At 44.5% G+C, this 25,087-nt stretch overlaps 1 protein-coding gene across 1 annotated transcript in view; it reads left to right on the top strand.

Moving 5' to 3' along the window:
• The window catches only part of KIF6 (kinesin family member 6), a 380,232-nt gene that overhangs the window by 268,989 nt on the left and 86,156 nt on the right, over positions 1-25,087 (top strand). Inside the window, exon 14 of the mRNA XM_047103038.1 lies at positions 21,455-21,563. Coding sequence (XP_046958994.1) covers positions 21,455-21,563 — 109 coding nt within the window. The remainder of the gene's footprint in view (positions 1-21,454; positions 21,564-25,087) is intronic.

Genomic DNA, 25,087 nt, shown 5'->3' on the forward strand with positions numbered 1-25,087 from the left:
TTTCTCAGCAAATTTCAACTTTGCCCTACAATGTTAATGACTACAGATCTCATGTTGTACATCATATCCCCATGACTGATTTTATAACTGGAAGTTACTACTTCTTGAACTCCTTAACACTTTGACCCACCCCTAGCACAATTCCCCTCCTCTCTGACAACCAACAAACTGTTCTCTGTATCTGCAATTTCACTTTGTTTGTTCATTTGTTTTGTTTTTTAGATTCCAGATACAAGTGGAATCATTTGGGATTTGTCTTTCTTTAACTTATTTCACTTAGCATAATATTCTCAAGGCCCATCCATGTTGCAAATAACAAGATTTTATTTTTTATAACTAAGTATTCCATAATACACACACGCACACACACACACACACACACACACACACACGCACCACGTCTTTATCCATTCATCCATAAATGGACATTAGGTTGTTTCCATATTTTGCCTATTTTAAATAATGCTTCAGTGAATCTAGGGATGCATATAGCTTTTTGAATTAGTGTTTTCATTTTCTTCAGATAAATACCCAGAAGTAGAATTGCTGGATCATATGCTAGTTCTATTTTTAATATTTTGAGAAACCCCCATGCTGTTTTCCATAGTGCCTGCACCAATTTCCATTCCCACCCCATGAGGTTTCCCTTTTCTTCACATCTTTGCCAATACTTGTTATTTTTTTTTAGTTTAGCCATTCTGACTAGTGTGAATTGATATCTCATTGTGGTTTTGATTTGCATTTCCCTGATGATTAGTGATGTGTTCTACATCTTTTCATGTGCCTGTTGGCTATCTGTATGTCTTCTTTGGAAAAAAATCAGTTTAGATCCTCTGCCCATTATCTGATCAGATTTTTTTTGTTACTTACTTGTATGATTTTTTTTATTTTGGATGTTAACCCCTTATTGCATATATGATTTTGCATATGTCTTATTCCATTTAGTAGGTTGCTTTTTAAATTTTGTTGATGGTTTCCTTTGCTGTGCAGAAAATTTTTAGTTTTATATAGACCCATTTCTTTATTTTTGCTTTGGTTGCATTATTTCTTCAGTTAAGTCCAAAAAGATGCTGCTCTTCATTGTTTCTGTAGTCAGGTCGAAAAACATGTTGTTAAGACCAATGTCAGGGACTTACTATCTATGTTTTCTTCTAGAAGTTTTATGGTTTCTGTTCTCGCATTTAAATCATTAATCCACTTTGAGTCCATTCTTGTGTATGGTTTAAGATAGTAGTCCAGTTTCATTCTGTTGCATATGGCTGTCTGGTTTTCCCAATACCATTTATTGAAGGGACTGTCCTTTCCCCCATTGTCTTTTCTTGCCTCCTGTGTCATAAATTAATTGACCATATATGTGTGCGTTTGTTTCTGGGCTGTCTGTTCTGTTCCACTGATCTATGTATCTCTTTTTATGCCAATATCATACTATTGATTATGATAGCTTTGTAGTATAGTTTGAAATCAGGGAGCATGATGCCTTCAGTTTTATCCATTCTCAGGATTGCTTTGGCCTTTCAGGATCTTTTCTGGCACCACACAAATTTTAGGATTGTTTGTTATATTTCTGTGAAAAATGCTGTTGGAATTTTGATAAGAATTACATTGAATCTTAGATTGCTTTGGGTAGTATGGAAATTTTAACAATATTATTCTTTAAACCCATGAACATAGAATATCTTTCCATTTATTTGTGTCTTCTTTAATTTCTTTCATCAGTGTCTTATAGTTTTCAGTGTACAGGTCTTTCACCTCATTAGTTAAATTTATTTCTAGGTATTTTATTCTTTTTGATGCAAGTTTAAAGGGGATTTTTAAAATTTCTCTTTTTTTTTTAATTTTTTTTTCTTTTTTTTTTTTCTTTTTTTTTTTATTTAATTTTTTTTTTCAACGTTTATTTATTTTTGGGACAGAGAGAGACAGAGCATGAACGGGGGAGGGGCAGAGAGAGAGGGAGACACAGAATCGGAAACAGGCTCCAGGCTCTGAGCCATCAGCCCAGAGCCCGACGCGGGGCTCGAACTCACGGACCGCGAGATCGTGACCTGGCTGAAGTCGGACGCTTAACCGACTGCGCCACCCAGGCGCCCCTTAATTTTTTTTTTCAACGTTTTTTTATTTTTATTTTTGAGACAGAGAGAGGCAGAGCATGAACGGGGGAGGGGCAGAGAGAGAGGGAGACACAGAATCGGAAACAGGCTCCAGGCTCCGAGCCGTCAGCCCAGAGCCCGACGCGGGGCTCGAACTCCCGGACCGCGAGATCGTGACCTGGCTGAAGTCGGACGCTTAACCGACTGCGCCACCCAGGCGCCCCAAAATTTCTCTTTTTGATAGTTTTAGTGTATAAAAACACAACAGATTTTTGTAAATTGATTTTATATTCTGCAATTTTGCTGAATTTGTTTATTAGTTCTAACAGGTTTTTGGTGAAGTCTTTAGGATTTTCTATATATAATAGCATGTATTCCATAAATAATGGCAGTTTTACTTCTTCCTTTCTAATTTGGATGCTTTTTATTTCTTTTTCCTGCCTAATTGCTCTGGCTAAGATTTCTAATACTATGTTGAATGAAAGTGGTGAAAGTGGACATCCCTGTCTTGTTCCTGATCTTAAGGAAAAAGCTTTTAGCTTTTCACCATTGAGGATGATGTTAGCTGTGGGCTTGACATATATAGCCTATATTATGCTAGTGTATGTTCCATCTATACCCACTTTGTTGGGAGTTTTTATCTTAGTAGGTCAGATAATTTAACCCAGAACCAAGTTCCCCATGTAGGTTGTGGTATCTTCTACAGTGGTATAAATGAATGGGCAGCTATTTAAAAGGATTAATTAGAAATTTCAAACCATTCTTCATAAAAATACACACTTGGACTACATGGCCATCCAGTTCACTCTCAATCCTTTTCTCAGTGTTGTTTTAGGTAAGTGTTAATCAAACCAAAGTATCAGAGAAGAAAAATTATATTTTCAGATCAGTTACTGTTCTTGCAACTGACAAAGAAGTAATGATCATCTCAAATGTTTCTTCAACAAAAGTCCATTAATGTAGCAGATATCCTCAGGAGAGGGCTCTATAACAGAAGACCTTGGAATTCTCCTTCTACCACAGACTCATTGCTAGATCACATGTATTTACTATGATTGCTCTGTCAGTCCATCTGTCTAAGTAACTAGCTTTGGGCAGCTCAGAAGCATCTATCATCACTGACTCTTTAACAAAATTGTGGGTTAAATCAATCCAAAGAAAGATATTTCTTCCTTGACCTCAATTCCAGTAGGTCCAAGTGAATTGGAAGCCAGGCAGGGGAGGATGTCCAGGAATCATAGCATTATAGGAATCGTATGCTGTTGGCTGCAAAAGTTGGTTTTGCATCTGTTCCGAAATGAATTTTCCTGATCGTTTGCTTTCTGTGCCATTTTTACTATTTATTTTGTTGCTTGGCTTACGCTGGGCCTGAGTTTGAATTTGGTCCATACGTCTGGAAAGCATAGTACAGTTCATTCTCCATCCACACATCCTGCTCTTTTAATAAAACTGTTCCTTATATATGTATATATATATACACACACACACACACACACACACACACACACACACACACAGGATGGCTGATCACAGGATTTGGTAACAGGGCAAAAACTGATAATTTGCTTAAAATGAGTCACTTTTGCGCCAGACTGGGAGCCCCATGACTCATAATTACAAGTTCAAAGACTGGCTGTTTGTAAGAAGAGGAAGCCCAGCCAGAGGGGCTTTCAGTCTGCTCACTCTTTGCATTCTTTTTATCCAGAGAGCAAATTACTGCCCAAGGCAACCCAAAGCTCATTAATGAACCCAGTGAAGACAGACACCTTCTTAGGCTTGGACAGAGAGGAGTCTTTCCCCAGCCACATGAACCATAAACAGTTAACCAGCTCCTAAAGCATCTGCCAGTGAGCATTTTCTACCACAGATGAATGCCAATCTGAGAAGTTTTTAAGCAAATTAAATTTAGATTCCTCTTCATGGACTAACTACTTCATCTACTTAACTTTTAGTGCCCTCTCCTTCTTCCTCCTCTTCCTGCCATTATCACAGATGGTGGTAGTCAGGGCCCCATGCCCTTGGCATTGTTTTCCACAATCCAGTTCAGCTTCTGGCTTGAAGAAAAGACAGGATTAAAAAAACAAAAACAAAAACAAACTAAACTAAACAGTGGGGAAAGAAGTCAGACAAAGCTATTACTACAAATACTGAGTGAAGAGCTGCTCATGTGCTGCTACCACGTGAAGACGGGGCAATGAGAGTGGAAGACAGGCACAGTAGGAGCTAGGAGCCCAGCAATAGATGGAGCAGATCTGTGGCCGCAACTGGCTGCCTTAAGACTCAGGAACCCTGGGGGCACCTGGGTGGCTCAGTCAGTTAAGCGTTCGACCTTGGCTTAGGTCATAATCTCAAGCTTCGTGAGTTCGAGCCCCATGTGGAGCTCTGTGTTGACAGTTCAGAGCCTGGAGCCTGCTTCAGATTCTTCTTTCTCTGCCCCTCCCCCACTTGTGCTCTGTCTCTCTCTCTCTCTCTCTCAAAAATGAATAAACATTAAAAAATTAAAAAAAAAAAGACTCAGGAACCCTGGACATCACTGAATTTTGAAAAGGAAGGATGATACTTGTGGGCATGTTTAATATGTCCTACCCTGTACATACAAGCATTACCCTAACAGGGTGTGCCTGGTGCCCAGTCTGACACACCTTACAGAGAACCTCTGCCAGGATCAGAAAGATAGGATGGAGGGAGTGAGCCAAAGAAGAGGGCTGAAGGGTGGAGTGGAGGGACCTTAAAATGAGGGAGAAACTCTGCTGGAAGGACCAGGAGGAAATAAGGGGATGTGATTCCGGCTGTTTTCCAAATCAAGCGGATCATTTTAAATGAGGAGAGCATTTAAGTCTGATGCTCAAATACATGCCTTTGATAACTTTGCTTACAATCAGCCATAAACCAGGGCCTTGAACCGCCTTCCTTGGAGTTTGTTGTCAGTAGCAGCACACGTTAATTATCTTATATGCAACAAAATGTTTTTATTAGCATAGATCTGAGAACTCAAAAGAATACAACCCAATTGCAGGTGCGTAATCAAACACTCTATCCAGTTCCAGGGTTGCAGAGATGCAATTTACTTAAAATCCCACTGTCCTACCTCTTACCATCCCAGATCCTTTTCTACCTAATTCATCTACAAGACGAAGTAGAGAGACACACATTTATTGAGGGCCTACTATTACCAAGGCACAGTGTTGTGTTCTTTCCATATTTCAATCCTTTTTAATTCTCAAAATAGCCCTATGAGGTCAATGTTACTAGCCCCATTTTCTGATTGAGTAAACTGAGGATACCACCTATTTGCGGGCTTATGGATGAAAAGGAACTTGTCTGATTGACAGATCACGAGCCACACTGCACGGCTATGTGGTGACCAGTCATCTAAGACCTTCCCTTTTCAGCTTCCCAGTGTCAGTAAGTTCTTCCCAAGGGGTTAGGTTCTTTCTTTAATTTGCATTACTGACCACTTACTACGTGCCAGGTACAGTAAGTGTTCATGCCACACCTTCCAGAACCCTCTTTCAATGAAGTTTCCATCGACTGGAATGCCCTGCATACATTTCACAGCCTGATAATTCCCTTTCCACAGACATGTGTTAGCTCCCTAACGTAGTTCTTCTGGAGATACAAGAACCTTAGCATCCCATCCCCAGCCCTCCTCCCTCCACCACGTACACACGCATGTGCACACATGTACACATACAGGTATAATCATTTCCACCTCACACAGGAAAACTGAGGAATACAGGAATTAACTTGTTCAAGATCATACCCGAGTAGGGTACATTTTTATAACAGTTGTTTCTTCCAGGCACTGCTGACAACTGCTGTCATTCCTAGAAAGCAAGAACTTTAATTCAGAAATACCCTCTAGGAATCTAGCCTACAGAAATAATCCAAAGTGCCTTTTTGCAAATACCACTTCCTCAGAGAGACCTTCCTCTAACCCCCTAAGGAAAACAGTGTCCCGCATCAGCTGGATGTCTCCAACCCCCTACTTGGCATTACCTCTCTTCACAGAGCTAACTGATAGTATGTATTTATCTGTTTTCCTTGTCTGTCACCGTCAGTAAAATGTCATCACTCCAAGGAAATAAGATTTTGTTGACCAGCTCCCAGAACAGTAACTGGGATATAGTGGGCACTCAGTAAATATTTGTTATGTTAATTAGCTAACTAATTAAGTACTTAAATGTTGAATAACATTTACACACCAAAATGCTCACTGCAGCATTATTTACATAGCATATATATAGAATGTAAATATATATATATATGTAATGTAAAATTCCAATTCTAGAGAACAGATGATAATGAGAAAATATTACATAGCCACAAAAAGTAATATTTATGAAAAATTTAATGAGTTAGAAAAAAAGGATTATGAGATAATGCTAAGTGAAATAAGCAAGCTATAAAATTGTATATACATTATCATCTTAACTATGTAATAAAACAAAGCATAGAAAAAATTGGAAGGAAGGAAGGTAGAGGGATTGTGAGTTATTTTTTTCCTTCTGCTTTATGCCATTCTTTCTTTCCCAATTTTTTTTTGCAAGTGATGAGCTATACCTTGATAATTACGAAAAGTAAAATAATACCTTTTAGATGTTCTTACCTCATCAGGCAAAGCTATGTGGCTTACATCTTTAGGACTTGCTCTCTGCATGAACTGTATTCCTCTCTGAATTCCTGTAAGATAATGCATCTGTGAAAGAAAAGTTCCTCAGAAACCCTCCTGAATGGCTTAATATAAATGGTTCATAATGGAAAATTACTTCTCTCTGTTGAGGATGTACAAAAGCTAGGTGCAGATATATACTGGCCGACCCTATAGTGTTCTGAAATAATGATAGATGTCTCCAAAGATTCTCATTTCTTTGTCTCAGAAATGGACGCTCTTGCCAGGAAATGGAAGGGGAGCTGTTCTCACAAGCCCAGTCACCATTTAGGTGTGGAGTTTAGTTTGGCTCCCTTTAGAAATAATTATTTATAGGTTTAATATGCATAAGACAGACACAAAACAACCAAAAAAGTGAAAGACAAAGGAAGAGAGAGAGAGGAAGAGTGAGGTGGTGAGGTTAATCAGAGGATGGGTTCGCAAGGAGCTGTGGAAGTCAACCCAGGCTAGTTACTGAGAAAGAAGAGCACTTTGAAAATTCTAACTGTGGGTGCAGAAGGGAGAGAGAGCTCAAACTCAGGCATCAGGATTCTCATAGGAGAGTAGTTGGGGCTTGATGTAGAGGGGTACAAATCTGGTACATATTAGGGACACCTATTTCCTTTTTTTAAAAGTTTATTTATTTATTTATTTTGAGAGACAGAGACAGCACAAGTGGGAGAGGGGCAGAGAGAGAGAGAGAGAGAGAGAGAGAGAGAGAGAGAGAATCCTAAGCAGGCTCCATGCTGCCAGTGTAGTGCCCAGTGCAGGGCTCGAACCCATGAAGCCGAGAACTCATGAACTGTGCCGAAACCAAGAGTCAGCTGCTTAACTGACCCACACAGGCACCCCTAGGGGCACCTATTTCCAATAGGACTGTTGACCTCCCTCCTTCTCTTTATTCCTCTCTTCCTCCCTCCCTCCCTTCCTTCTTTTCCTTCCTTCCTTCCTTCCTTCCTTCCTTCCTTCCTTCCTTCCTTCCTCCCCTCCTTGCTTCTTTCCCTCTTCGTCCCCTCCTAGCATTGGAGAAGGAGAAATAAACAAGACAGATACACCTTTGTGGAGTTTTCAATCTATACAATACATATTTTTGTAGTTTCTGATGATGACAAAAGCTATGAAGGATATAAAATAAAATAATAGGTGAGAAACAGTTGGGGTGGGTTGGAGACCAAAGGAGGTGATATGTAAGCTGAGAACTGAATAATAAATTGATAGTCATAAAGATTCAGGGAAAGAACATTCCAGACAGAAGAAGTAAACAGCAAGTATAAAGGCCCAGAGGTAGGAATATGATTGACATCTATGAGGAACTGAAGGAAGGCCGGGGGCTCAGACGGAGTAAGCAAAGGATATCTGGGAGGGGCATGAGGAGGGAGACACGTAGGTAGATGTAGCCATATGATGTGAGGCTTGCCACGCTGAGGAGTTTGGTGTTTGTTCAGGAGCCATGGGAAGCCACTAGAGAGTTGAAAGCAGAGGAGTGACATCATGCTCTTAAAAAATCACTCAGGTCGCGGGGCGCCTGGGTGGCGCAGTCGGTTAAGCGTCCGACTTCAGCCAGGTCACGATCTCGCGGTCCGGGAGTTCAAGCCCCGCGTCAGGCTCTGGGCTGATGGCTCGGAGCCTGGAGCCTGTTTCCAATTCTGTGTCTCCCTCTCTCTCTGCCCCTCCCCCGTTCATGCTCTGTCTCTCTCTGTCCCAAAAAAATAAATAAACGTTGAAAAAAATTTAAAAAAAAAAAAAAAGAGAGAAAAAAAAATCACTCAGGTCGCTATGTGGAGAATGTGTCCTAGGAGGGCAAGATGGACGCTGACAAAGCAGTTCGGGGACAGTCCAGGTGAAAAATGGTAGTGACTTTGGTCGGGATAAAAAAGGAGACAAGAAGAAGCAAAGAGGTCTGAGGCTTTATTTTAAAAGATTTCAGACAGAATCTGCGGGTGGAGCTGTTGTGAGAGCTGAGGAACCATGAACAAGCCCTACGATTTTTTGCTTGAGCAAGTGGTACCATTTATTGATATGGAAACAATTAGGTGAAACATCTTGGGGTAGACTTTGGCACGGAGCATGAAATTAAGGGTTCTGTTTGGAACATGTTAAGTTTGAGATGCCAATTAGACATTTAAGTAGAGATTTCAAGTGGGCTGTTAAGTGTCTCAATCTGGCCCTCAATGGAGAGATCAGAGCTAAATATATAAAATTTGGAGCCATTGGTGTATAATACATTTTAAAGCCATGAAACTAACTGAAATCACCTGGTGAAAGAGAAGAGTGCCCACGACTGAGCCCTACTACACTACAACATCTGGAGGTTGGAAGAAGCCAGAAAGGTGGGAGAAAAATCAGGAGGGAGTGATGTCACAGAAGGCCAAGGAAGGAGGTGCTTCAGGCAAAAGGGAGGAGTCACCTCTGTCTAAGGGAGGTGTGAGTTGGTCAGGATATCCTAGGCTATGCTCTGGTAATAAATGAGCACTCCTTCTCAGTAGCTTTTCATAACAAGATGCATTTCTCATTCACCTGTGTGAATACTGTGGGTCAGAAGAGCAGAAGCTCTGCTCCACAATCACCAGGGACCCAGGCTGACACAGATCCCCAGAGTGAGAGGAGGGAGAGCATGGAAAACTGCACAGCGAGTCTGCAGTGCTTCAGCCAGGGGCAACACATATCATGGCGGCTCACAGCACACTGGCCAGAACCACCCATGGGCGCCTCCCCACCTGCAGGGGTTCTAGGAACTGGGTGCTGGCATGTGGAATAGTTGGTGACTTGACTGCCCTACCGTTTGCTGAGAGGTCAGCTGAAATAAGAGCAGAAAACTGATATCTGGTTTCAGCAATGCTTAGGTCACTAATGATGCTTAAAAGGCAGTTTCAGTGGAGGAGACAGAATGAAACTCCATTGGACTGGATTGAGGAGACAATGGGAGGTGAGGGAATAGAGACGGTAAAGATAGACAGTCCCAATGAGGCGTTTTTTAGGAAAAGGGACCAGAGAAATAGATTACCTGAAGGTTAATGGGTAGAAGGAAAATTCTGGTAAGACAGTATTTTTTCCTTCCTCTAGGTATCTAAATGTCCCTGTGTCTCTTACTCTGCCATCCCCCTATAAACAGATGACCTTGTCCTTTATTTCACTAATGAAATCAAGGCCAGTGAACATTGAATGTTTTAACCTTCCACTTTGTGTCTACAAATTCAGATATATCTACATCTAACTGTAACCAAGTCAACATGGATTTTAAAATATGGTTTTGTGCTGATGGAAATAATCCAAGGACGAGGGGGAGATTGCTCAAGTAAGAGAGAAGGGTTAAGGGAAGAAGGCCAGGAGAGTTTGGGAACCACAGACTGGCAGAGGGGTTGGCCTTTGATAAGATGGTGGATGCTTGGTCCCACTGTCACCTGGATTGCAGTGAGTCCACTGGTAGACTTGGTGTTGGGAAGACAAGGAAGCCCTTGTCCTGTTTTGTTTATTTCCCCAATGAGATGAGGTTGTCACTGTGGAATGAGCCTGGCTGAGGTGGTCCAGAAGCAGAGCACAGGGACAGTGGAACCTGCCTGACAGTTTAAACCACAGTTGTCTCCCTCCATTGCCAGCCCATACCTTGCAACTGCGTTCAGAATTCTCCTCCTGTATTCAAGTAGTTCTTGAGCTCTAAACACCTTGTGGTGGGAAGGTTGTTAGATGACTCATTATTACTTATGATGACAATAATAACTCAGTTTTACACTTTTACTTTTTGTAGTATATGCCATATTTATTCATTCATTCCATCAGAAACTTTTAAATAAATGATTCATAGCTGCCATATTCAGCTTTATTATTGTAAAATATATACATAAAACTGAATTAGAGATGCATGTACAGTTTAACGAATAATGCTTTTAAGAAAAAAACAAGTTAACTAGAGATACCTCATCCTTGCTCATTCATTCAGTTGACAAAGCTTGTTTGGAGTATATACTACATTTGGCACTGAGCTTGAAGCTGGGGCTGCAAATGCATAAGGCAGAGTCACATGCCTTTTGGAACTCATGGCCTGAGGGATAGAGGAGGCGTGTGGATGAAGTAGTCATGCAAATAGCTCCCTGCAAAGGCATTCAGCAGTTCCAAAATGGAGACACACATAAGTGCCACCATCTCTTAGTAACCCTTCACAGTAACATTAAGAGACAGGAGTTCTTACTAGCTTCATTTGATAGATGAAAAGCATGAGACTCAAAGCATAGGTCGTACAGCTAGTAAGTGAAACCAGCACTCAAACCCACATGTTCCTGGGTGCCTGAGTGGCTCAGTCGGCTAAGCTCTTGACTTCAGCTCAGGTCATGATCCCCCCAGTTTGTGAGTTTGAGCTCTGCATCGGGCTCTGCACTCACAGTGGGGAGCCCGCTTGGGATTCTCTCTCTCTCTCTCTCTCTCTCTCTCTCTCTGCCACTCCCTCACTCATGCTCACTCTCTCCCTCTGTCAAAAATAAATAAACTTAAAAAAAAAAACCCACATCTTCCTACTTTAAATTCTATCGCCTTTCCCCAACCACAGCACAAGAGTAGTAGAAGAATAGCCCAGTGTTCCCCTCTAAAGCAGATATTCTCCAATCATTTGAGGGAGGGGGAATTGCCTGACAAGCCTGTGAAAAACTCAAGGCACCTCTGCCCAGGGATGCAGGGGACGAGTTAAGGGTGTGACGTCAAGACCCAGAGGTCACTTGGGCCCCAATTCCCACTGCAGTCAAAGGAAGCCCTAAGATCCTCCCAATCTCCATTCCAGTCCCTGAACACCATGGGCCCCTCCCCACACCATGGCTTTCCTCTCTGTTCCCTATGCAGGGAGCAACACCAGCCTCCATTTCTCCAGCCCCTGCTCCTCAGTTTCTTTAAAACCGCCTTAGGAGGAATGTTTCTTGAAAAGCTCTCAGCAATCTGACCACACCCCTTCTTTCGCTTTCTTGCAACCATCTACACCATCTGCACCATATTACCACCAACACACTGTCTATGAGTATTCACCTGCTTTATAAAGTAAGCTTTGACCTTCCCATACCACCCCCCCCAGTGCTTTCTATCATAAGGTCAAGAATAATAATTTTTTCATTTATCTGTAACAGTCACCATAGAAGAGGGTTGTCAATAGAGCAGATACTCAGTACTTGTTGACAGATGGTCTACTTCTCCAGTTGACTCACTGCCTAAGTGGATAAACAAATGTTACATTTAAACAATGAAATTCTTTCCAGAGAAAAAGCAGTCAGGATATAGAGGGGTCAAAGGGAAAATAATGGCCTCTTGGATCCTTTTCACCTATTTCTCCTGGCTGTTGCTCATTTAGGGATGGGAAATTATTCTCTGCCAAAGTATACACTCTTAGAACCTGGACCCTGCCCCTTATCTCTAGAGTATCCCCCTGCTTCAGTCCAACACCGCCATTTTAAGTGCATAAACTCTTGGATTGTGGAGTCTCTTCAGGGTACAAGCTCCATGTAGATTAGGTAAAAATAAGTACTTAACTGGACCTGACCTAGTTGGCTAACTAATAAAGTCCTCCTGACAGAGAACCGAGGCTCCCCTACAACCCTCCCTTTACCTCTGATCCTTACCCAGCCCCTGGGATTCTGGGTAAAGCAGCTCCTCCTGGCCATCTGGTGCCTGCCCCAGCTTCCCATTCATGAACATCTCCAGCTCTTCTGAGCTGCCATGTGCATTCATGGTTTTCAGTGCACATCCCAAGTCATGAGTCTCCCCAACTGCCTTTTTCTCTTGACCTCCTGAGCCCATAGGTCTGACATCAGTGGTTTGCTGGTATTCATGAGATCATTTCCACTTGGCAAATGATTTTCACTTAGCAACACAGCATGCAGAAGGAGGTTTCTGGAGTGGGACAAACCTGGGATCAAGTTATGGCTTTGCCATTTTGCTACCTGTTGTCTTGGGGTCACTTTTAACCACTTTCAATTACCTTACCCATAGAATGGGCCCAATACTACCTAGTTGACAGGGTCACTGTGAGAATCAAGAGAGACAACCGATGTAATCCCTCCAGCACATACAAAGTTCTCAATAAGCATTAGCTTCCTTCCTCCACCATCACCACCAATGGCAGTGTTGTGAAGATTAGTTAATATCTGTGAGTTCATATTTATGAAGCATTAAAAGTGCCTATCACACAGAAGACACACAAAAAATAATTTTTCCCTTCTTTTTTTGCCCCCAAGGAATGAATATGAGCATATCCAAACTTCATTTCACTTTTTGCTTATTTCCCAGCCAGAGAAACAGAATCTTATTTAAATATACATGCATTTCATGGGAGGTGCTACTAGGCTAGAACGGATTCTTTTTAATCCTCTTTTAAGAATATATCAAAATAAATTTGAGACGACAGTAGAATCCATTTCTAATTTAGGCACAGATAGAAAACCTGCCTCATTTTTCAGACATAGGGCATGTGAGCAGTGCTCTAGCCATTACCCCCAAATCACAGACTGACATGAGAACTGAACTCATCAGGGTGGAAGCCAGTCAATAGGACCCTGTTAACCGTGGCCTTTGGAAATGGTCAGGACACCTCAAACTCAGGGAATCCTGTGTTTTTCAAATTCTGCAGAATTTGGCGCCTCTTATTAAGCTGAAGAGGAATGCTACCTTTCTGTTCAGTGGTCCTCTCAGTCAACTGCCCTTTAACTGAAAGGGCTAGAGCACACATGTCCTTCCACCCAGATTTCCAGTGTTGGCCCAAATATTGGGCATGGAATTGGACACCAAGGCTGCCACATCTATGGACTGAAATCGATGGAAAAGACTCCATAGATCCAGTTTCGCCTGGCAGCAGGAGCCACAGCATGCTGTCTTATTTAATGGAAACGTTGCTGGCCTCCAGATTCCTGAGTTAACTCCAAAACACAGAAATGCCAACATGACCCAGGCTGTTCTCCAAGCTCCATGCCTGTGTCTGTCCACGAGTTTTTCTAAGCAACCCACATGGGCACTTTGTCCTGAATGAGAACACTCACAAAACAAAAACCCCAGAGAGGCTGGGTTAGGAAAATGAAGGTCTTCTGCAGATGATCTTCAGGACCGTTGTTTAAAGGCTTTATGTTCCTGCTGGAAATGGGCCACTGCCCTCAAGCAGCTGCCATTCTTTCAGAGCCTCCAAGCCTGTCCACTTGGTTGGCACACTGGGCCTTTCTGCACCCCCTCAGGCTAATGTCCAGGATGCAGCTGAAGCAGGGGGTGAATCAGACATGGTTACCAAGACGAAAGAGAAACACAACCAGCCTCGAACACTGCCCCTTAATTCCACCCAGCCCACATGGTCTGCACTTCTGGGCCGGTGAGGATTGCTGGTGGGATGTGTGATTTCTGGCACCAGGAGTCAGGAACCCATTTGATTTATTTAGATGTGGTGCCACTATTGGGTGGGTCTCCTAAGGTTTCCGTGGCTTTCCACTTCAGATTTTCCCTTTACTCCACTCCCTAGAGCCCCTGCCAAGCCTACCATGCTTCAGCCTGGTCCAAGCCAGCCCTAAGAATCTACTAATTAAAGGTTCTCCTTTGACAGCTTTCATGTGGCAATTTAGGAAACTCCAAGGCAAGTCCTCATCTGGGGACTTTAGCCCAGGTGGTATCTTCTGGTTTTAACCCCAAGGCCTTGGGCACCAACTCATTTCAGAAGTGTCAGTCAAAAGCGGGAAGTAGGTTGGGCAAGTGTCCTTGGTCACCCCAAAAGATCTACTCTTGGTCTTCACATCTGCAGTCACTTTGGCCGCGGCTAAGTGGTTTCGTCTTCCCCTCATCCTCAGATTCCATACCCTGCTGTACCCGCCCAGAAACCCCTCAAATTGTAGCTGAGCTGCTCCTGGCCCTTAATGTAAACAGAGCCATGGCACATGGAACTGCTTGCTGTGGTGACCTCCATCACCCAGGCAGTGGGGAAACATGGACAGCAGGCTTCTTGGCATCTGTTCCCAGACAGCCACTCTCAGTGATTCTGGCACTCGAGGGCATGACACCGCTCCCTGGGGAAAGTCACCTGCATGTCCACTCCTAAGGTGGTAGAACTAGGCTGTTACTTTTACCTGGAAGCATAGGAAGGATGAAAGTAACAGCAGTTGTCATTTGATTGGGTAATCATCCGAGAGCCACCTGTTATAGGAGATGAGTGACTTCGGCTGTCTGACAATGTCTTCGGTGAGGGTGAGGAAGGAAGGTGGTTCCCACTTCCCCCATGCAGGGGCTACATATGCGCCATCTTCCACATAACTTCCAGAAACCTCCTCCTTCCTAAATGACAGTGTCTTCCCCACAATGGCAGGGAGGAAGGTAAAGGCAATATCTCAAATGCCCCTTCTAATCTTTCTGGGAGATGATGGTCCATTTCTCTTTATAAAGATCTTCTAGCACCTCCCCATCTCATGAATGTATTCAGTCCAGTATCAGTGGGCCCTTTGCTTTTCATTCTAGAAGCTGCTGACTTGTCCCTTCACCCCAGAGTTTCTGGCTGTAGCCACCATTTCCTTTCAATGGCCCTTGGGACATCCTTGTTCCAGGCACCATTCCCAAGAGTGCTGGACCACTGACCTTTCCTTCATTTCCCTCCTGACCTTTATGTTTCATGCTGCCTTGATAGATTATCCCTTTTTCTCATCAAAATTCTTCATCTCTCTCCCTCATACTGGTCCATTCATTCTAACTTCTCTACACACCAAAGGATGGAATTCTCTTCTATTTATATGGGGATATTTTTGTGTATTTCACCTCCATCAACATTTACTGAGAAATTTCAATGCATATAGAACCTTAGATCAGATATTCTACAAAACCACACTGTATCCCTGCCTGTTGCTTCTCATTACTAGATGCATTTCCATGTTCTACATATTGTAGGCATTCATCATATCACTATCTCAAAGCCAGGTCCCTCACCTTCTGTTTTGAAAGCTTCCTCTCCCAAGCCACATATTGTGTAATTATCCCCCACATCCAGCTTCCACCTTGTCTCAGCCTTGAATGTCCCCCACCGAGCTCTGAGCCTTCTTTTGCTTTCAGTCCCAAACACTGTGATCTAAGCCCCCTTCCCCTCAGAATCCACCCCATTGCTCACTTTTCCTCATTCCCTGGTGGTTCTTCTTTTCTCCCCTTCCTTCTTCAGTCAGAGGGAACTGAGGCACCCCAGGAATAGGTGTCTTTCCGAAGGAAAATATATTTTTGGCTCTGACCAGGAAATCATTTTTCAACATGAATAACACAACTCTCCATCATTTTACTTTTGTCCATTTTTAAGCAATAGCTTAAGCAGCAGTAGGTTGTTTGGGGCAGCCAGGAAAATGAGCTCTGGCCCATGTGCTCCAGACTAAAGGAAATCAGACAGCAGGCCCAAAGGCAGTAGCATAAACTCTCCACTTCCGATGTTTTTCCTTTCCATTTGGTTTCCATGGGACCCTGTGTTGGGGGCGGGGAGGGCTTCCAAAAGTACGGATGTGTAATCTTTAGCAAAATAAGGAGCCAGGTTTCAGGATGGCAAAAGAGAGAATATTAATAAATGGGTGAGGGACCAGTACCTAAGAATTTTGTATGCCTAACATTTTCAGAAGCCCCACTCCAAGGCTAATTTTGAGAGTGCCTTCTTGTCTGCCATTTCTACCTAAGTGCTGTTCATAATAAGTATCAAAACCCACAAGAGGTTGTACCTTTAGGGTTTGGAAGTGTTTCCCATCCCACTCACACCCTGGAATTGTAATGGTGTGTTTTGGGGACTGAGACTGAGAAACTCCTCTTCTTTAGGGTTGGTTTTTTTTTTTTTTTGTCTGTTTGTTTGTTGGTTTTTGCTTTGTTTTGTTTGAAATTTTATACTGCCCCATAATGTTTTATTTGCTCTCCTCAGGGTCTGAAGCAGTCCTGTGACTCAGCAAGCCAGCAGGCTTCTCTGAGTCATCCCTATTTTCTGGGATTCGACACAGGGACCTATGATTGAAATTTGCTAAAAGAAACAACTAAGAGCTAGACATGGTCACGGCAAATGGAAACTTGTAAGGTCCAAAGCTTCAATGAGCAGCTGAGTCTGACAGACTAAACAAAGCTGGGGAGAAGGCACAATTTATCTTTTGCCATCACGCCTTCCTTTTCAAGCTCATATTTCCCCCATTTTGGCACCAGCCTGAGACACCATCTTATGTCTCATCTTTGCAGGACCTGTTAGCTAATTGTCAACAAATCATGGAGTTTTTCTTTGCTAGCCCTAAAATGGGGATGCCTTCAAGAGTATTTACATTTTTATAAAAACTTCTTGGAGTTGGAATCTCTAAGGGTGGGCTGTGAAGCATAGTGACATGTAGTGGGAGAAGGTGGTGTTGAATTTCTTTTTTTTTTATAATTTTTTTTAATGTTTATTTATTTTTGAGACAGAGAAAGACAGAGTGTGAGCAGGGGAGGGGCAGAGAGTGAGGGAGACACAGAATCCAAAGCAGCTCCAGGGTCCGAGCTGCATAGAGCCTGATGTGGGGCTCGAACCTGAAACCACAAGATCGTGACCTGAGCTGAAGTCGGACACTTAACCGATTGAGCCACCCAGGCACCCCAGTGGTGTTGAATTTCTAAAATCACACCGTAGAGGGGATATACCCACCCAGAAGAATGGTGGTGGAGGGAGGAAGAGCAGTGAATGCACTTCCCCCATCATATCACAATATGCTATACCAGAAGGAAGAACATTAAGCATCTAAAACATTCATCTATCCATCCATCCATCCATCCATCCATCCATTCATTCAAAAGAACTGGAGTTCAGCCTACATGCCAGGTACCACCCAGGTGCTAGGAATACTGCAGCAAACAAAACTGCCTAAAACCCCTTGCCCCACAAAGTGCACAAATTCTAGAAATAATAATAGAACATATGAAGTAGGGACACCTGGGTGGCTCAGTCAGTTAAGCGTCCAACTCTTGATTTCAGCTCAGGTCATGATCTCATCATTCATAGGTTCGAGCCCCACGTCAGATTCTGTGCTGACAGCAAGGAGCCTGCCTGGGATTCATTCTCTCTCCCTCACTCTCTCTGCCCCTCCCCTGGTCTCAGTCTCTCTCTCTCTCTGTCTCTCTCAAACAAAATAAAATAAATACATAAACATTAAAAAAAATAACATATGAAGTAAACTATGTAAATAGTAAAACAAAATTCATGATTCTCTTTTTTCAGTGATACTGTAAAGAAAATTCCAAATTTTGGACAAGAGAAAACACTAATGAGAGTATAATCTCATAAGCAGACCTACTCCTACCAGCTCATTTTGAGACCCAGCCCCCACCTCCTCCCTCAGATAGACTTCCCCTGGAAAAACTGATCTAAGAGCAGAATTGACTCTCTCTAAAAGCTGGACCATCCTTACCCCTTTACAACCATTTCTTTAACCAAGCCTTGGTTTCCTCATCTATAAAATGATATTTGACCAGGGATCCTGGAGAAGGTTAACTAAAACAATATGGAAGGAAGCACTTGACACAGTGGTTAGCATAAAGCATGTAGGAAACTCATTTTATTCTCCCAAAAGTCATTCATTCCTATTGGGTGGCAGAACCATGCATATCAATGAAGTTGCCCTTTTAATGCACCCTCCTCCTCTGCCCCTTCCACCTGGGATCTTCTGCCCCCTCTTTCCCACCTGGCAGGTGCTGCCGGTCCCTCGGAATCCCTCCGAGTCTCCCTGATGGAGCTGACCCTCTTCGCTGTTTCCCAGCGCCGGGCACATGTCTCCCTCGTGGCAGGCAGCAGCTTCCGCTGTGGTTGTTCCTGTTCCTTTCCCCTTCACGAGGCTTTGAATTCTTTAAGGGCAAAGATCAAAGCTTTAACCGTCTTGCCCAAGTGTGTATCTCGTACACAACCACAGTGTGTGGTACGCGTGTCACGTACCAACCACAGTGCCTTAGATAAAGAAATGCTGGTGGAGAGAATAAATAAATGGATTATTATCTCATTAGCTTGTAGTCACCCTGGTGCTCCAACTGCCTTCACTCTTTCTTACGCGTACATTGTGCGCTTCAGGGCCAGATCCTGCCATCTGGGAAAGCTGTTCTCTAAATCCTGAGAGGGGACACGAGGTGGAGACAACTCTTCGGTAGGCGTCCAGGCCGCACGTTGCCTCTCCGCCTTCAGACCACAGGCATCCTCTGCCACAGCACCCTGGCCTCTCCCTGAGCGGACACTTAGGCATTTAGGATGCTAGCTGCCAGAATGATAGCCGTCCTGTGAATGTCCACTCACCTGAGCTCACCGCCAGCAGAGAACTCCAGTTCTGGAATACTTTCTCCGTTGTAGCAGGGGCAGGGGTGGGGGAGTCTGATAGTGCATTCCTGACCATAAGCCCACGACCCTGCAGGACCCCAAGCACCTCTTAAATCACCAAAAGATTGAAGTTGTTCCAGGGTAACTTTGTTGTAATGTGTACATCACCTGAATTTTAAGTCTTTGGAAACTGGTGACTCATATATACTGTGAGACGACGTTGGCCCCAAATTTTTTAGCAAGACTTTTGAGATGCTCTGTAAAGTAATGGCAAGCAACCTACCTGGGTTTATCTCCTCTTGAGCTCCATGTCCTTTCTGCTCCCACCGCCCAGGCCCCGGCATACCTCTGGGAGGATGCAGTGGGGTTTGCAGGTGGTTCTAAGTTCATCCAGGACCTACTGCTGTAACAGTTCTATGAGCACTGCAAAACCTCAGCATGGTCAACCCACCCAGCTGTCAAGTTGGACTGTCAGCTCCAAAAGAAGGCAGAGCCGGGAGAGAAGAGGCCATGAACCCATCTCTTTCACTGCAGCTTTTCGGACAACCCTCCCCCCCACGCTCCCCCCTGCTACTGCCAGTTGGTGGAAGCCTTCTCATCACCTCCTCCGTGGGAGGCAATTTGGGGGATCCCGCAGGCAGGCTCCCATGTGGTCTCCGCAGAGCTTTCCTCCTCCGCAACCCCATTCCAAAGAGACTCACTCCCTCTCCTCTCCGTTCCCGTTTAATTTGCAGTGAAAAGCATACACCGCCAGAACTGGCACAGACCAGGGGCCGGGGAGAGGTATGGCGTGAGTCCCTTGGCTCCTGGTGGGCTCCACTGGATAAAAAGTGCCCTCCAGTTAATGTCTCTCATGCATCGGGGGCTCCTCTCTCCGAGTCTCCCACAAACCCATTCCCAGGCCCACCCGATTCTGGAGTGTGCAGGACAGATGTGGAGACAAAACTGAGACGTGCCCATTTGCTTCTGATTGGAAAAGGGTGGGGTGTCTTGTGTGCCTCACCGTTCAGACATTCTTCACGGTGCTATTTTTATCAACAGTAATCATTAAATTGGTGTCAGATGGGCTGGTCCTGTTCCTCACCCCGAGGCTGGGTGATGAGACTCAGCAGGGTTTTTCCAGGCAAGAGGAGATGTGGTATGTGGCCCGTATGAATGCATCTCCAGAACCGGGGGCCTCATCGCGAACCCCTCTCACCCTGGAGCGTGTTCATGTGGCAATTAGAACAAGGCTCATTGTCACTCCTGGCTCATTCCTGACCTGATTCACTTAACAGACATATGATGAGCACCTTCTAAATGCCAGACATTGAACAAGGCACCAGGGATCTGCAAAAATGTAATCTGTACCTCCTAGAAATGTGCATGTCCCCAGAAAGGATTGTCATGTAAAGTGACAACTTCTACTGGGCTGTGCGTGTCACAGCTACATTGATAGGTAGATAGTGGAAAGAGGATTCTTGCTGCCTGGGCCTCAGGGAAAGCTTCGTGGGGTTGGTAACACTCAGCCAGGCTTTCAAGGGTACGTAGAATTAACCAGATGAAAACATGGGGAACAGGAACCAATGTTTTTAAAAGAGGCATCAAACAAACAAACAAAAAACCTCCATAGATTCATCCCAAATCCAGCTGTGAATTCAGCTGTCACCGAGGGAGTCCCAGGCACATACCTGCACTGCCTCTTGCTCTGGGAGGCTAGGAGGAAGAGGGCTGCAGTGCAGGAATGTCACCTGCTCACTCCAAGGTCCCTGGCCATTCTGACTCTGGGTTTCAGAATCTGGCCCCTGAGCAGGGCCTAACAGTGAAGGGCTGGCCCATAGTGGTGATGGTGACACAGGACGCAGGAGTTAGATATGGACTAGGGGCCTCCATCACCATCTATTCCTGGATCTTGCAATGGAGAACCTCACCTCTGAGTAAGAGCTGAGGCCCCTCACTAGGGGCTTCAATGATGCATCGTTAGATGAACACCAAGAGCGGAATTTTCTAGATTCTATATCTTTCAGTCTGTATTGTACTTCTTTTAACTAAATGCCTGGAAATTCAACGTGAAATTTAACAGAAAACCAAAACGGGGCATAACAGGAAAACGGGGAGAAATGTGGCACTGAATGATGGCAGAAAGTGCATTCACAGATGTTCTCAGCAATCCAGGGCTTGGCGCTCTGGTTTTCATTTCCTCTGACCCGACATTCCAAACTCCACCCCCTACAAGTCACATGCATGTGCAGGCACAGCCCTGCAGGGTGCAGGGTGTCCCTGGAAGGGCCTCCTCGGTGGGTCGCTGGCCAGCTGGAAGAGCCTGGGGCCACCTGTCTGGTCAGGAGCCTCTCTGCCGTGAGCCTCTTGGAGCCAGGGCTGGCTTTGTGGTCTAACTAAAGTGACAGTGAAATTAATGGGATCCTGATGCTGTGACTGAGGCCGTTTCCCTGTGTCTCCAAACAGTGATGAGAGAGGAAATGTCATTAGGACGACAAGAAGCTTTTGAAATCTTCAAGAGGGACCACGCTGACAGCGTTACCATCGAAGACAACAAACAGATTTTGAAGCAGAGGTAAGGCTGGCTCAGGGAGCTGCTGGTCCCCCGAGGCTTCGCCGGGCGAGCCTCAAAGAAACTTGCTACTACTCTGTCCTCCCTAATCTGTCCGACCTAACTCTGGAAGAGAGGCAAGACATGTATTAAGTTTCACATTGAGTTGTGTCCATGACTTTCCTACACATGAGCCTCACCATCCCTGTACTGTTGGGGTAAGTCAAGGCCAGGGTCTGTGAGTGACGGAACTAACTTTGTATACCATTCTCACATCTTACATTAATTCTCATCTGCCTGTGACTCTGTCGATATCATACTGTTCCAAAGACGAGGAGAAAAGTCTGTAGATCAAATTATAGTCTTAGAACTCTAGACCCTCCAGCTGGTCTGGGGACGGTGGGGGGAGGGAGGAAGTCCTGCACTTGATAGTCAAAGGAAGTGTACATGCACAGCAGAGGCTTCTGGTATGTTCTCCAGCCGGAAGCAGAGCAGGCAGCAGCATCTGCTGACATACTTGTCAAGCTGGCCTCTGGACCCTTTAAAAAAAAAAACTTAATGGTATATAACTTGTTTCACCTAATCTGTGAATTAGATGCATATCCTCAAACTGTAGCAAACAGAAAGACTGCCAGGTGCATGGGTCTAGAGTTCAGAAGAAAGAGTTCTAGACAGTGAACTTTTAAATTAAGTCACACGTGACTCTGGATCTTAGCACACAGTAAATTTTCAAAAATGATTCTTTGAATTAAAATGAGATCCAGGGGCACCTGGGTAGCTCAGTCAGTTAAGCGTCCGACTTCAGCTCAGGTCAAGATCTCATGGCTCGTGGATTCGAGCCCCACATTGGGCTCTGTGCTGACAGCTCAGAGCCTGGAGCCTGTTTCCGATTCTGTGTCTCCCTCTCTCTCTGCCCCTCCCCTATTTGTTCTCTCTCTCTCAAAAAAAAATAAACATAAATAAATAAATAAATAAATAAATAAATAATAAAATAAAACAAAATGAGATCCAGGTTTGAGAGTTATATGCTTGTAAATGCTTTGAGGAAGCCTAAGAAGTGGCCAAGCTCAGGAAAACATGTGGAGGCATAAGGGCCTAGAGGGCAGAAGCAGCAGGAAATCTCTAAAGGGCAAGGAGGGAGAGCACGTGGTGGGGGAGGAAGGCTGAGAAGAAGTAGATAGAGAAGCAGGGGAGAACTGGGAGAATATATTGTCCTGAAAGCCGAGAGAGGAGGCGGCTCCATAAAGCGTGTTGTGGGTGGTGTCAGCCGCGACAGACACAGAGGCAGGGGAGGCTGGACCAAGTGCACGGAGCAAGCAGGTGACTGAAGACCACGTGTTGGAGGGCTGGGAGTGAGCAAATAAAGCATGAGCGAACACATGTTCAAAAAGTTTGTGATAGGTAACAAACGTTCGAAGGAGGATAAGGGGAGTCACCTAAGGAGAAGGGAAGTTTGTTTCAGAGTGGGAGAGAATTGGCCAACATTGTAGGCCGTGGAAGCAAACCCGTGAAGACAAAGACAGACAGACAGACAGAAGACCAGGGGAAGAACTGACACAGCAAGGCTTCAGGGAGATGGTCTGGGGAGGGAGACATCAAAGCTCTGGGTGAGGTGAGCCCGGAGAGAAAAATGAAGCAGAACGGGGCTGACGCTGATGCATTTAGAAAGGAAGGGAGAAAATTAAATATGGCCTGTATTTGGGGCTGGAACATATCCAGTCACGTAGGATGGGCTGGTTATCCTGGTGGTCCCATCTTCCTTGTGGCCATAGAGCAAGGGAATTAATGAAACTCGCACAAAGCTTGCTTCTGAAAAGGGCTTTTCCCAGCACTAAATCAGTCCTTTTAAAATCAAGTGAAAAGTCAAGAGACCAGTCCACATGTTAAAAATGTCTGCGTCTGTTTAATGTTACTGTAATAACAATCATTAAAGGAATATTTGGCACTGGGGGGGTGTAACCCAGGATCTACCCCTTTCCCAGGATTGGAGCTTTTGTTTGCATTCATGGAGAGCATTCCATTACTAGGTATTACATGCTCGTAACTGCTTGAGACAGAGGACTAAGAGAAAATGTTTTTCTGTGAAAACGAGTAACTATAAAGCAGGGCCCCTACAGCAGACATTGAAATAGGGCCCCACAGGTGCTGATGAGGGTGACTTCCATGACGCCCTGCAGACTGCTTCCTATAGTCACCCTGATCCCCTTCAATGCATTTGCTGCCATTCCCTCTGGTGACTGGGAGCCCCATGCGGACCATCTGCAGGAGGGCTGGCCACGTCCTAGGAATGCAGACATGCGCCACAGGGTTTTAGTCACTGCTTCTAGACTTCCTCTGAGCAAGTCTCATTCTCAGGTAGCCCCCGGCAACAAGGACCCAGTGACCTGGCCTGACAGGGACTTCTCCACTTTCCACATCACGCAGCTGCCATCAGTGGTTCCGATGTTGGGAGGTCACCTTGGCAAAGTCCAGAAAGGCTTGGGACTGATTGCCCCCACGTATGAGCCTCGCGCCGGCTCAGCCTCTCTAACCCATGGCAGCGAGTGTCTGAGCCCAAACGAAGGGACTGTTGGATCCTTTCTGATCCCTCATCACCCAGAGTGCGAGTTGAGCTGGAGCTGAAGGAGGAGTGGAGCAGCAGCTGTCACATACACGTCCCTGTTACTCCATAGAAAGATTTTCTTCCCCATCTTACCTAGACCCTTTGCTGTCCTCCCAGGCAATTTCTAGCATCTCTTAGCCCTAGCCCCCGGTCTGCGGGGGCAGTTCTGCTGCCTGTCTGTGACAACAGAAACAAAGACATTGACGCATTAATAGGATGTTTACCCTTTGCTGAACTAGAGCGTGCGAGCCAACTCTTAAGCTGGATTTTTCAGTGGAGGACAACTACAATTGAAAATCACAACATTTTTCAGGCATGACTCATCCTCATAGTATATAATAATATGAAGAGAGGCTGGAGACCCCATGGTCAGCAAACACCAGCGCCCAGGCACCACACAGCTGACTTTCTTTTGTGGCAGATCTTGGAGACAAACTGAATCCCTCAGTCACAGAGTTCCATTAAATAACAAAAGAAGAAATAAATGGGGAGATTAACTGCAATTGGAAACAAAGGCAATGATAATGTGAACTCAACCAAGAAAAGCGCCCCTTCACTCAGTTGGATCCTTCGGGCACAGAATAGAACCAATAGGAAAACTAGACCCAGGCTGGAGAGAAATCTCGTGGCACCATCTGGAAATAACATCCATGACAAATAGGAGTTCCCTGGTTCCTATTAGACTTCAATTTTAACCTTTATTATTTTTCCATTTGTTTTTTGTATTTACACCTTGTCTCCTGAGCTAGAATTATGAACCCTGAGAGCAGAGATTAGAGTCGAATCTTCTCAGCCTTCCCACAGTTTTTAAAATGGTGCTGGCCACAAAAACAGTACTCAAAAATACTTCTTTGGCTTGAGAATGCACTTTGAAATGGACTTTGGGAAGTCTTAGCAGGCAAGCAAACTGCTCGAGAACTCCTTCCTAGAAACAGGAGAAGCTAGA

The sequence above is a fragment of the Lynx rufus genome, unplaced genomic scaffold (assembly GCF_022079265.1).
Source record: "Lynx rufus isolate CCGP_SWC_20201006 ecotype Redwood Valley unplaced genomic scaffold, mLynRuf1.p SCAF_6, whole genome shotgun sequence".
Classification (NCBI taxonomy): Eukaryota; Metazoa; Chordata; class Mammalia; order Carnivora; family Felidae; genus Lynx; species Lynx rufus.